At 38.5% G+C, this 14857-nt stretch overlaps 1 protein-coding gene across 1 annotated transcript in view; it reads left to right on the top strand.

The window, feature by feature from the left end:
- The first annotated feature begins 327 nt into the window (after positions 1–327).
- Positions 328–14857, top strand: part of TMEM163 (transmembrane protein 163) — a 262708-nt gene continuing 248178 nt past the window's right edge. Inside the window, exon 1 of the mRNA XM_030209865.1 lies at positions 328–526. Within this exon, the coding sequence (XP_030065725.1) occupies positions 328–526 (199 nt within the window). The remainder of the gene's footprint in view (positions 527–14857) is intronic.

Below are 14857 nucleotides of genomic sequence, written 5' to 3' on the forward strand. Positions count from 1 at the left end.
AGAGTGAGGAAGATCTTGTGCCTTGTGTCACTGCTGCTGCTGCTATCTGTGCAAGCAGCCAGTGATCAGATCAGAAAAGATCGAGGTCTGGAGAGAAAGCACAGAGTTTAATTAGAGCCTGCCTGCTGCTGCTTCTGTTACTGGTTAGTGGCTCTGTGCATCTGACAAAGCCCTGATGCTCTTCAGCTTGCATTGAGCTGTGGTATTTCCCCCCCATCCCATCCTTTTTTTTTTTTTTAATTTTCTCATTCTCTTTGTACTCTTTTGCTGGATGCAGTTTGGACTTCTCGCTTTGGTGAGACATTCTTTCAGCTTCATCTCATCAAGATGGATACATCAGACCCAAATTTCTCCAATGCCCCTGACCCCACCATTGTGCAGCCCTCCAGGAACGGGCAGGCTCCCCCTCTGCATCAAGACCAGTGTCTCCAGAGAGGATCATCTGAGACACCTTTCCAAATGGACCGGGACCAGCAGATGAAAATCAGTGAAAGTGCCCAGTTCAGTGATCTGGTGGAAAATACAGGCAAGCTCCAGCAACTTAAATTATCCATTTATTATTATTATTATGAAATCTCAGAAACTATATCTCATGCAAATAATTAGACATTGCAAATGTGTGATCCATGCCAGTTTTAGAAGGGAAGCCCTGAGCATTCAGCAATACAGGCTATTAAAGTAAGGCTCTGAATAATGTAGGAAGGTGAATAGGATGTAGAATGCATAAGAATCATGGAGGCATCCTATTATTAAATTACTTTTGAAAGAAATATTTTTCTAATCATACCAACACCCAGATCATTCTATTTACATAAAGATGCTTTGAATGCAGCGATGGAATGCTTCAACATTATTTAATGTATTTCGCAGTTAAAACAATATTATGCCTGAGTTTGAAAATAATCAGAAAATAATATTTCTTGTGATTATAGACAAAACCTATATCTCATATGTAAAATCTGAAAAAAAAAATAAGTTTTTACTTCTTACTAGCTTTTCCTTTATCTCAAGATCATTAAGCAGTATTTCCTTTAGAAAGTTATGCCTGCAATTATTTCCAGATCAGAACAGCAGTCATGATTGCTTTGAGTTTGGTGGTGGGAAGTAATTAAGATGATATATTATTTTGTAATATCTTATGTTCCACTAATTACAATTCCTAAGCGTGGCACTTAATGCACCACTCTGGGCCCATCTCCTCAAAATATGGCTTGCCTTCATTTTTGTTTAGCTGGTAAAAATAACATTTGGTTTGTGAATTCAGAATAGGCTGATTCCTAGGCTCCTGTGCCCAAGGAACTGAAGGATCAAATGAGCATGATTTTATAAAGGGATAATCTTGGAATTTGTTTTTAAACATATAAACATATTGATATGTAAGGACTGGCTCGACCCCCTCTTTGCTAAGTTATTGAAACCATTAAAATCTATTTTTCTTTTTTATCACATAGTGCTCTGCATTTTACACGCACGTGATGACATGCATGTTGATGTGAGTTGTATGTAGGTGTTATATCCAAAACTTAATTGATTCATTGTAATGCTTAGGCCTGGCACAGGCCTGGCATCTGCCATTATACTTTTTTGGCACAATTGTACCATCTCTGGCCACTGTACAACAATATACTACCAAAAAAAGGAATATTAGATCAAAAGTTAGCATCAGTTTGCCAGTACTACAGGAAAAGAAAAAACGAATTAATTTCTCATTTTGGAGAGATTATAAATTAACTGACCTAAATTTGTTATGAAAAATGTTTGGACCTTAGAAAAAAAAAATCTTTCACAGGAATGATTTATTAATTTGAAACTGGGAAAAATAAATGGTTAATAATGATATGGTTTTTTGGTCGCTATCTAAACCTGAGCATATTTTATGAAATAGATGGAAAGGAACAATGGACAGATCTTTATGTCAGGCTCCTAAGTTACTGGAAAATCTTAGGCGCAGGTGTAAGCACACAATTATCACAATGAAATGAAAATTCAGCAGTGGATAGGAACACAATAGGCTCTCACTAAACTGCACACTAAAAATAATTCTGAACCCCAAATAGAAAAAAAAAATAGTATGTGTGCTGTACTGTGGCAAACAAATTATAGTAATGGAACAATTATATAGTACAACTATACATGTTTCTGATGGCAAGGATTAAATGGTGGAAACAGAAAACAGAATTTCTCTCTCTCTATCTCTCTCTGCCTCGGTATCTTTCTTTCTGTGTGTTGAACACAGGATTTATTTATTCCATAGCCCCAAGTTTCTTGTCCCTCAAATGACTCTTCAAATAACTGCTTTCAAAAGAGAAAGAGCCCACTCCCATTCCCTTCACTCTTTCAGACCTTCTGTCTTAATAGAGGTCATGCTGTGTTTCTGAGAGCTGCACTCTTACCCACTTGGGACTAAATTAAGGGCATCAAATTCCTCTTGTTTAGGTAGAAACTCATTAGTGTCCAGAAATAGTCCCAGCAATATTGCATGCAATGCTCTATGTTCAAATGAGAAATCGACTCTATTTCAATGCTAGATTATATCTTGTAATATTAATAAAATTAATGCAGATAGTCAATAAATGTGAAATGCATCAGAAAAAGGATCAGAAAGTTACCTATTTCTTATAAGTAGATTTTTTCACAGCTGCTTTTTAAAACAAAAATTGCAAAACGAGTAATCATTACAAAAGGAAGTTGAAATGATTCTAGATAACAGTTAGTTAAGGTCAATTTTACTCTAGCATATCAATATTTCAAAGCATTGATGCAATCTGCAGCACCAACCAAATAAGTACTTTAAAGAAAAATAGCAGGTCTTACTGGACATATAAGTAACTCTTTAGGGGTTTATTTTACAAAGCCACACTAAAGATTCCTGCGTGGCACACGAGAGGAAGCCCATTCAATTCCTATGGGGCTTCCTCTCATTTGCCATCTGGGATTTGCTAGTGCGGCTTTGTCTAGTAGCGCTATAGAAATGATAAGTATTAGTACATGTTGATTACACATGTAACTTGCAAAATACATACAATCAAAGAATGAAAAAAGGATATAATTTAAAATGGCAATTCTCTAAACTAGACGCTCACATTTCTGTATGCATGATGCATGTAGAATAATGACAAAACGCAGGAATGTACACATATATGCATGCAAATGCCAATATTCTGCCCAAAATACATAGCCTACAAAACTACTTCAACAATCCACACAGTTACCGCAGCTCACCTCTAACTTATCTAACACTTTCCGTCTATCCTCCCTTACTTAATCTTTAAACAGTAATAATTGTACTTGTTATCATGAAACAACTATGCCTATCTTCTCTTACCAACATTCAAACTATAAGAATTGTACCTGTTATCACGAAATGATTATGTCATAACTACACTCTGTAAGCCACTTTGAGCCTGCAAATAGGTGGGAAAAGGTGGGATACAAATGCAATAAATAAATACCTGCTGAATTCACATAGCATGTATTTATGGGGAGAGGGGGCATGAACAGGGGTGGAGAATTGGTGGGACATAGAGGATGATTTTCACTTAAGTGTTTAAGTTACAGAATACTGTTAGTTACACACATCCCTGCTAAATGTAGGAGCCCACACTTATGGACAAAAAAACAGCGAAGGTGGTCAAAGGGATGTGGCATCCGGAAACTTGAAAGTACCGGATGCCAGAACAGTGAAATCGATCCACCACGGACCCTGAAGAAGGTTCGAAACTCTGGCCATAGTCGGCCATGGCGCATTGATAACGCTGAGCGATGAGTACAGATAAGTTTTGCTATTAAGAGATGTGTATGAATTAAAATTTAATGGAGGATGGAGGTTTTTTGCCTATGTTGATATCGTATGCTGCTTGATACAGAAGGCTGGCTGCCATATTTAGAAGGAATTTTTTTTTCCAGTTTTTCATGTTTTCACTTTTCCGTGTTGGTTTAAGTGGTGTGTAGCATTGAGTATGGAATATGCAGCTAAAAGTTAAGAGCTGAAATAGAGTCATGATTTTTTTGAAGAGGATTATGTCCTATATAATAAAATGTACCTCCAACATTCTGAAGCTGACTGCATGGCTGAAGCATTCCTGCTCTCTGTATCCATCTCCTGAATTGACATCACGTACTTCCGGGTTCGTCACAAACAGAAGTGACCAACCACACGAGGTTTCTCGGCTTCAGAATGTTGGAGGTGCATTCTATTAAATAGGATTGGTCAGTTCCTTGAAGCACAGCCAGAGCTCAGCGTCCTGCACAGTAAAGCTCAGACACCTGAGAGAGAGGGGGGGGGGGGGGGGCTGACACCAGAGAGAGAGAGGGAGGAGGGCCTGACACCAGAGGGGGGGGGGGGAGGTATCTCTGTCACACACACACTCTCACACACTCTCTCTCACAGTCAATGTCTTTCTCTCTCTCTCACTCTCACACACTGTCTCTCACACACTCTATGTCCCACACTGTATCACATTCATTATGTGTCACACATTCACTCACACACTCTCTTGGTCTCATACGCTCAGTCTCACAGAGTCTGTGTCTCTCACACACACTTTATCTGTGTGAAACACACTCTCTCTCTCTCACACTGTGTCTCACATACGTATTTGCACACACTCAATCTCACACACACACTCTCTCACAGACACCCTCGCACCCAGACTCAGTCTCTCTCTCTCTCACACACACACACACTCGCATATTCACTCTCTCTCTCACACACAGTTACTCTCACATACACTCTCTCAAACATACACACTCCGAGGAAAACCTTGCTAGTGCCTGTTTCATTTGTGTCAGAAACGGGCCTTTTTTTACTAATAGTTATATAATACAATAACTGTAGCCAAGTTTTGACGTCTGGGGGTGCGGACCTTTTAAAAAACAGGTGCCTGTGCAAGGCTGCAGGCCCAATTTGCATAGGCAGCATTTCATTCAAACTCCGTTTGGGAGAACGGCTGCTCCCCTTGCACCCCACCTAGGTATTCCTCTGCAATACATATATACCTTGGAAGCTTTACTTGCCAGCCTTTACACCTGCTCAAAATCAAGAATAATAAATAAATAAATAAATAAATAATCCTGGCCTAATTTTTCTTTTGATACCTAGGGCTTTTAGGAATGTTTGATGGTGAATAATTTGTTCTCCCCTCTGACTAGCAAATCCACCTGCCCTGTGACAAAATCTGTCTTTCTGGGGAAGGTTCACTTTCTCGCTGCCATTAGACATGTAAATATCACTATAGACGTGTTTGTTCCCACTGCTTACATGTCCAAATGATATTATTGATGTGGAAACAGAGATTATTTGGGTGGGATTGTTTATAAGATCACCAGCCCTTTTGTGTACTCACCACATACATGTATATCTTTAGCTGGAGCCATATGCTTGCTGAGTCTACTTTTCTGTAATCCATCTTAGGCAACCTTTATAGCACTTGGCCTACTTTCATGAAAGTACCTTTTCAATGCCTAAACTTCTATGCTTGAAAAAGGGGAGCATTTTACGGCAGTCTGAGGGCAGAAAAGATCCTTATGTTCAGCAACGAATTGTCATGCTGCATTCATAAGTTAGAGGGGTCATTTTTTTTTTACAGATTTTTTTCTTCGATAAAATAGTGTGGTAGCCATATTAGTCTACTTTTAAAGATAGAAATAAAACAAAATAAAGAGATAAGATGGTAGCTTTTTATTGTACTAACTTAATACATTTTTCACAAGTTTTCAATGGCAATAAAACTTGTGAAAAATGTATTAAGTTAGTCCAATAAAAATGGTATCATCTTATCTTCTGTTTTTGGTTTGTTTTCTGTTTCTTGCACTTTTTTGTATGTGTGCCAGTATACACACATCAAACGCCATGTATAATACTGCTCTACATGTACAAGTGTGCAATTCTGGTGTAGGCATGTTCAGGGGCGGAGTTTAGGTGGAGTGCAGGCGGAGTCATGTGTTCTTTATAAAATGCACATGGTTCAATCTGTTCAGAACTCTGCTGCACGTCTTATATTCCGCCAGAACCGATATACTCATATCACCCCTCTCCTCAGGTCACTTCACTGGCTTCCAATCAGATACCGCATTCAATTCAAGCTTCTCCTTCTTACCTTCAAATGCACTCAGTCTGCTGCCCCTCACTACCTTTCTACCCTCATCTCCCCTTACGTTCCCACCCGAAACCTCCGTTCACAGGACAAATCCCTCCTCTCAGTACCCTTCTCCACCACCGCCAACTCCAGGCTCCGCTCATTTTGCCTCGCCTCAACCCATGCTTGGAACAACCTTCCTGAGCCCTTACGCCAAGCCCCCTCCCTGCCCATCTTCAAGTCTTTGCTTAAAGCCCACCTCTTCAATGCTGCGTTCGGCACCTACCTCTTACCGTTCAGTAATCCAGACTGCCCCAATTTGACTGCCCCTTTCGGATTGACTGTTCACTTGTCTTTTAGATTGTAAGCTCCTTGAGCAGGGACTGTCCCTCTATGTTAAATTGTACAGCGCTGCGTAACCCTAGTAGCGCTTTAGAAATGTTAAGTAGTAGTAGTAGTAGTAGTAGGTTGTGTATATTGTGGGTTGACTTCTAAATGGTGCTAAAAAAAAGCGCTATTCTATAAGCCACGCTTAAAGTTAGGCATGGTTTATAGAATAGTGCTTATGCCCAGGAATTGCACCTAACTTTAAGCACATCCATTTGCACCAGCTGAAACGTGGTGCAAATGTGCATGCCTAAATTGGATGCGTATTCTCCCATATTTTATAGCATTGCACATAAATGCTAGGAGCGTCCCCATTCTGCTCATGACCCTCCCATTTCCATGTCCTTTTTATTCACTCGCACGTAAAATTTAGGCATAGATCCCGCACCTAAATGTATGCATTTAATTCTAATGAAACTAATTAGAACCAATAATTGCTTATTAAAAAGATGGATCCCTAGCCCATATGGTCTTTTTCTGTAAGAACGTAAGAGCATACTGGCGACTCATTTGGGCTAAAATGTTTCTTATTTTTCATTTGCCTGCGTCAACAGTGCTCTCTTAGGAAGTTGTGATTTTGCGAGCCTCTTCTCCTAACATTTCTATCCTAGAATCCGATAAGAAATTGTTTAATATATTGTTAGCTGTTGCTTTACACTTAATTGTTTCAAACTGGAAAAATAATGTGAATCTAAATTATAATGAATGGTGGAGTTACGTGTGTGTGATTAGAAAATATGAAACAATTCTGGCTCATAAACATCGGAGAGTTAGGTCTGTCTTAAAGACTTGGGCTCATTTAGACTTATTTTGTCAGGATCCTAATAGCACTAACTGACCACTGTATAACTGCTGATTGTCTAAGGGTGTTGTCATGGAATGCTGATAATGTTCTGTCTTTTTGTTTATGCTTATTTTAATTGCCATGGATTGTTGTTTGAGTTTTCCTTTCTGTTTTATGTTTTGAAAAACCTTAATAAAAATATGAAACAAAAAAAAAGTCAATTATTGTTGCTAATTAGCTCACTATTCAATTAAATTATGTATATTGTGATAAAGTCATATCCAGGATAGTTGGGTTAGGGCAGTGTCAGTTTGAAATACAAGTCCCAGAAGGCATTGCAGGCAAGGAGCCAGGGGGTGAGATGAGGAACCCGGACTGGACTCCTAGCTGCAATAGGGGAAGACATGGGTGTAAGCTGGCAGGATGTGTAGATTGGCTGCCACTAGGGGGAAAGAGAGATAGGAAACCCTGTATGCAGGAGCTCCTCATTAGTCTAATGCTTAACTCAGCTGGTATGATGTGGGGGAAGCTAATGGAAGGAGAATGATTGGTTGTGGTAGCAGAAGCCAGGGATTGATTAGGCAGGTGGGAAGGAGTCCCAGAGGAGAGAAGCAGTTGCAGGCTGAAAACCCTTGGGTAAGAGAGGTCCCTAAAATACTGAAGCAGGCTGAAATCCCTTGGGTAAGGGAGGTCCCTAAAGTATTGAACTCTCCTGAAGGTAAATAGAGTAGAAGGTAGAAACTGCTGCTTTGTGATTTAATTGTGATGATGAATTGAATGAACTGCTTCTATTTGGAATTGAACTACTGCTTATTGTGCAGTGGATAAAGAGCCCAGACTGGAGCTGCCTGATAGCCTACTGCTTAAAGGGGACTATTTGCCACACACTTTCAGGTGGCTTACATGTGCTTAAGATTGAAGGTGAATGCTGCTGTTGGAACTGTGTATCAGGTCTACTAGAAACCTGCATGGAATAAAGTCCTTAAGATTGAAGTTGCTGGTGGACATTTATTTCTTGACTGCACCGGGAGCCTGTGGCTGGAGGAGATTGTTCTATCCTTGGCTGCACTTAGAGGCACTTGCTTACAATATAAATTGGAACATAAGTGTCGCTATATTGGGACAGACTGAAGTTCTGTCAAGCTCAGCATCCCGTTTTCAACTGTGGCCAATCCAGGTTATAAGTACCCGGCAAGATCCCAAAATTGTAAAATAGATTTCATGCTGCTTATTCTATAAATATAACAAAATATTTAAACACACATGAATACAAGTGTATTGCTTCTTCAGCTTATTGAGAGTGGAGTAGTCTCATATGTAACACACGATAAAGGTTATTTGATTTTTCACCCACTGACTGGGTGTATTATCTGTGTGTATTGTCTAATCATTGACTGAACCTCCACCACCCTTTGCTAATCTTATATATGAAGATATATTTCTATTTATCAATATGCTATCATCTAATTTTATACAGCACTTAGCTTGAACAAGTTGGTGCTCGACAGAGCATAGGCACAATTGTTTATTCTATAAATAAGCAGTGGATTTTCCCCAAGTCCATCTTAATCATGGCTTATGGATTTTTCTTTTAGGAAGTTATCCAAACCTTTTTTTAAACCCTGCTAATCTAACTGCTTTTGGATTTAAAAAAGAGGGATCATGAGTACACAAACCAAAACAGAAACAAAAAAATGCACACAAAGACCTTCAAGATTGGGACGATGAAAAGAAATGTATTCAAAGGATGATCTGACATGTGCCATGTTTCGGAGAAAGTCTGCCTGCATCAGGGGTCTATAAAAATAACATAAAACCATAAAATAACATGTCATACATCAATATACCACAACTAAAATGTATGCATGCAGATGAATTCCCATAATAGTGCTAAAGTTTGACCTCATCATTTATATAGTACACTAGTAGATAATCTACATGTATACATATATCTTTTGCCCACACTCCACGAAACTCTGCCCCAGTATACGCTTACCATTAAAGCACATTCCATGTCGAAGCATGCATTTTTACACTCGTAGGTAATTTCCACACTTATTTGACACAGATGTATATAAATGATCTCTTATCCTTTTATAAAATACTCCCTGTCACGCACTTTAGTGTTCAGCTTTGTGGTAAACTTTGGGGGTAACCTGGAGTGACTTGATATACTAAGGTTTGGGAATACCTCTGAGGAGTTACCAGCATCGGAGCACAGGGATAGAATCAACTCCATCTACCTGCTGCTTCTCTGAGACACATCTGTTTGGCCATTAACAGTCACTGCTTTTTACTACACCATATGAGTAGTTTAGAGATGCCAGTGACATGCAGTTTGAATAGCATCCCTTCATGAGGCTCTTGGGCGGTTCATGGGCGTTATTCCAAACTGGTATGATATTTTGTCATTGTCCTTAATTTTAATACCTAGTTCTACACCCTTTAAAATATTTCTTGCTGCCTACTTCTTCTTATGATTCATGTAAAAATTGTAGTGCCTTTAAGGATCTTACCTTTCTCTTCTCTCCAATCTTACTAGTTCATAATGGGATTTCATCTAGTTAGATGGCTCTAATGCTTAAATCTCCTGTCTTGCTTAATAAGTCTCCAGTTACATGCACTTGAGGAATTCTACTATATCCCAGTGATTTTATACTTCTAGGCATTGCATTATTAGACATTCTCCTAGGGGACTAGGCAATCTATTTGTTCCCATGTTGGGGTGGTCTGCTTTCTTCAATTTTCGCAACTCAGTCTATTATAACAGTGGTCTTAATGTAACAGTGCGTCAGTGTGTACATCATCTAATTGATATCTCATCCTCTCAGACTACGCCTGATTCTTATTTACTGATACCTATGGGCTATATCAATACTAGAACAGTGGTAAATAAATCTGAGTTAATTCATAACTGGATTATAGAAGAGCAATTTGGCTTTGTCTTGATCACAGAAACATAGATTCAATCTAGGGATGATCCCATCACTAATGACCTTTGCCCATCTGGTTATAAGATATTCCATCTCACTAGAGTTAAGAAAAAAGGAGGTGGCATAGCAGATCGTTTAATCCATGTAACATTTAATCACTCTACTTCTTCAGATAAATCACTGGCATGTGGGGTTCCTCAGGGATCTATCCTTTCTCCTCTTCTGTTTAATATTTACTATTTACTATAATCTTGATCCTAAGTACAATTGCCCAGTGGCTTAGTGGTCACCACCTTGTGCTGAATCCCCAAAAGACTGTGGCCTGTTGGTTGTCTGGTTACCTGTCAATACCTACTGTTCCACTCCTGCTATTTGATACACCGATCTCACCAATAATTAGTTTTCATTATTTATGGATGCTTCTTGATTCTACTCTTTCCTTTGAGCCTCAAGTTGCTGCACTATGTAAATCTCAATTTTTTCTTTTATGCCAGCTGAGATCAGTTAGCTTCCTTCTTCAATCATGATACTTTCCACTCTTTAATTCTTTCTTTATTGATGACACCTCAGGATTATTGTAATATTTATGTAGGTATTTCTAACTCGCTATTCAAACGATTATAGACATCACAAAATGCAGCTTCCGTTTCCTCTGTCATGTACAGAAATTTGATCATGTCACATCTGCCTTGAAAGTTCATCACTGGTTGCCGGTCTTTCATTGTGTTCAATTTAAAACTTTGTTCCTAGTTTTTAAATCTATCCATCGAGGTACACCTTAATATCTTTCTTCACTGACCATTCCATATTCTTCACCATGGGTATTATGTTCTATTAATGACCATTGCATGGTTTTAGCATGGCTTCGTTTAGCTCAATTAGAAAGTACATGCCATAGTTTCTTTTTCTTCGCAGTACCATATTTGTGGAACTCTATGCTAAGATCCATTCATAGTGTATCTAATTTTTAAGACACTTCTGAAGGCATGGTTGTTCCAACAGGCATATCCCAGTGGGTGAGGTGGCTTTTTTGGGCACTGGGACCTGGAAGAGGATTTTATTTTATTTTTAACTGTATGTTGATCTTGAGATGCTGTTCAGGGAATAGCAGCCCAATTAGATGCCACTAGCAGGATGACTATGGAGAACCGGATGGTTCTTGATATGATGTTAGCATCAGAAGGAGGAGTCTGTAAAAAATTGGGTATTCGATGTTGTACCTTTATCTCTAATAATACCGCTCCAGATGGATCAATTACCAGAGCCTTGAAAGGCCTCACTTCACTTTCTGAAGAACTTGCTGCCAACTCTGGTGTTGATACTTCCTGGACCGGATGGATGGATAAAGTTTTTGGAAAATGGAAAATGTTTATTATTTTGGCTACGACCACCATCATTGTTTGTGTTGCCATTTTTGTACTCGTTGGATGTTGTATTATTCCATGTGTCAGAGGATTAGTTGAACGCTTAATTGAAACTGCTTTGAGCAAGAAAGAACCTGCAGGTCAATATGTCCTGTATGAATGCCTTATGGCTAACACAAAGCTTACAGAGGATGCAGAAGAAGCAGATTATATTCCTATGTACCCCTCTATGCACTCTGCGGTCCCCATTATAGAAGGACCTATTACTATGGTTTAAGAGTTTTAAAAGTTATCCAGAATCTTTTTATTAATTTACCTCTAAGAGGTACTATTGTGTTCAACCTCTACCAGACTAGAATATTCAAGCTGGTTATCTCCCAAAATGGTAATAGCAGCAGAACCTCTAGCTCTCAACTCCATCCTCCCAGTTACCACTACCTATACTCTGATGTTCTGAGACCCTCCCCGATGTTTCATCGGTTAGAGTACTAATTTGTTCTAAATTGTAATCAATGTGTCATTGGAGTGGCTGGTTATAGGGACTCCCTAGCACCCTAGTAGGTGTTGTATTAATGCATAGATGTTTTCACCTAGTAAAGGGCCACCAAAACAGACATCATGTTATGAAAATCAGGTGCTCAACATTCAGAGTTTCTATTTTAAGTACAAATGTTTTAAAAACCTTAATTAGGTTGAAACCTGGGAACATTTAACATATTTTTTTCCTGTGAGTTTATATTAAAAAAAAAAGATGGTATGCGGGTACTTCCTTCTTTTGTTTTGCGGAATGCAATAGTATATTATAAAAATGTATTACTACTATTTCAATGCAGGTATTGAATAATGAGGGAAGAGCTTCCTTCATGCAGAAGTTCTGTCCAGAGTCAGTCTAAATGTGCTAATATTGTCCAATTCTGTTGTATATATTTCTTATTCAAGTCTGTGTGGTTGTAAAAGGCATTTAAAAAAAACTCCTTTGTCTTCTGGCTGTGTGTTATACATAGATGAGTGTAATTTTATTATGAAGGCAAACAATACACCACCAAAATGCAGTAGCCAGCAGCACACTATTAGCCTTCACGTTTATTTTATTTATTTATTTATTGCACTAGTATCCCTACTTTTTCCCACCTATTTGCAGGCTCAATGTGGCTTACAGAGCACTGTCATGGCATAGCTATGTCAGGTTACATCATACAATTGGTGTTACAAGAAGTTAAAGAAGGCAAAAGGATTTGTTCAAGCATTAGTAGGAAAGTATATTCTGAGTAAAGTTGTAAAGGTGTTATATTATAGTTGGATAGGTGTTGTATTATGGCTAGTTAAGGGTTCTCGTGGTAGGCTTTGTTAAAGAGGTAAGTCTTCAAGGCTTTGCGGAAGTTAGTTAATTCGTTGATCTTTCTCAGGTGAATTGGGAGTGAATTCCATAGCTGCGTGCTCAAGTAGGAGAAGCTGGTCGAGTGAGTTAATTTGTATTTTAGACCTGTGCAGCTGGGGAAGTGTAAGTTGAGATAGGTGTGGGATGATTTCTTAGCATTTCTTGGTGGTAGGTCAATGAGGTCTAGCATGTAGGTCGGGGCATCTCCGTAAATGATTTTATGAACAATCGTGCAAATGTTGAATGTGCTACGTTCTTTAAGTGGTAGCCAGTGTAAATTCTTTCTTAGGGGTTTTGCAGTATTTTGGGCTGTTTGAAGTTTTTTGATGGTTTGTTCTTTGCAGCCAGCGTAAAGTGAGTTGCAATAGTCCATGTGGCTTAGTACCATTGACTGTACCAGGTTCCGAAAAATAGCCCTTGGGAAGTAAGGTTTTACTCTTTTGAGTTTCCACATGGAGTGGAACATTTTCTTAGTTGTGTTTTTCACGTGAGTTTCGAGTGTGAGGTTTTGATCAATGGTGACTCCTAGAATTTTCAAGTTGTTTGAAACAGGGAGAGAAAAGTTTGGGGTGGTTATAGTAGTGAATTTATTTGTATTGTGTTGTCAGGTTATTATGAGGCATTATGTTTTTTCAGCATTGAGTTTTAGTTGAAATGCGTCCGCCCAGGAGTGCATGATTAGGAAGCTTTGGTTGATTTCGTTGGTGATTTCCTTTAGTTCATGTTTGAATGGAATGTAGATCATAACATCGTCTGCGTATATGTATGGGTTGAGCTTTTGATTGTCTAATAGCTTGGCTAGGGGTGTCATCATTAGGTTAAATAGTGTTGGTGATAGAGGGGAATCCTTGGGGAACACCGCATTCAGGTAGCCATGGGGCTGATGTCTCTGCGTTAGTTGTTACTTGGTATGATCTTGTTGTTAGGAAACCTCTAAACCAGTTAATAACATTACCTCCAACTCCGAAGTATTCCAGGATGTGTAGTAATATTCCATGGTTGACCATGTCGAAGGCACTGGACATATCAAATTGTAGGAGAAGTATGTTATTCCTGGTTGCAATTGTTTGTTTAAATTTGTTCATTAGAGTGATTAGTACTGTTTCAGTGCTGTAATTCGATCGAAATCCTGATTGAGCTTCATGTAAGATTTGAATGTTTATTTAGGTGGTTAGTAAGTTGTTTCGTCACTAAGCCTTCCATAAGTTTGGTTATTAGCGGGATAGATGCTACTGGGCGATAGTTGGTTAAGTCATTTGTACTTTTCTTTGCGTCTTTTAGTAAAGTTTATTATTTTCAGTGGAAAATAAATCTGTTGGCTGCCTGCTATGTGAATATTCCATGACTGTTTCATTATTGTTACCAAGTATTACATATTATGGGCATTTGCTTTAAACTTTGATTGTTTTAATTAATTTATCCAGATCTTACATGCACATGGTATTTCTTGTTAAACCCAAAGGCGAAACCTAAGGGTGGTGAAACAATTTGGAATAAACTGTGTTGTGCTATAGAAGTTGTTGTTTACTTTGCAATGTGTGTATGGATTCCTGTTTTTGTTGTGTGCATATGATAATGTTTGAATATCTGTCTAAACTTATGGCTATGATTTCTGAACATACAGCATCATTAAAGCACAGACTTTTAAATACCCAGCTGGCTATATATGATAATCTCATCTTTGTTAAATGTTTCAGACATATCCATCAACTTGCTCTCATGATGTTACTGAATTCTATTACAGTATTCTCTCTCATTGTATTTTCAAATGTAAGCCACATTGAACTCGAGTTTGCTTGGGATAATGTGGGATATAAATGTCAGTTTTTAAAAAATCCTTTGTCCTTCATCTTTTAAGGCACTGCCTATTCAACTGGATGGTGATGGCACAAGGAAAGCAAGTTTGGTCCATTGAGGACTAACTCAAAATAACC

Source organism: Microcaecilia unicolor, chromosome 7, assembly GCF_901765095.1.
Source record: "Microcaecilia unicolor chromosome 7, aMicUni1.1, whole genome shotgun sequence".
NCBI lineage: Eukaryota > Metazoa > Chordata > Amphibia > Gymnophiona > Siphonopidae > Microcaecilia > Microcaecilia unicolor.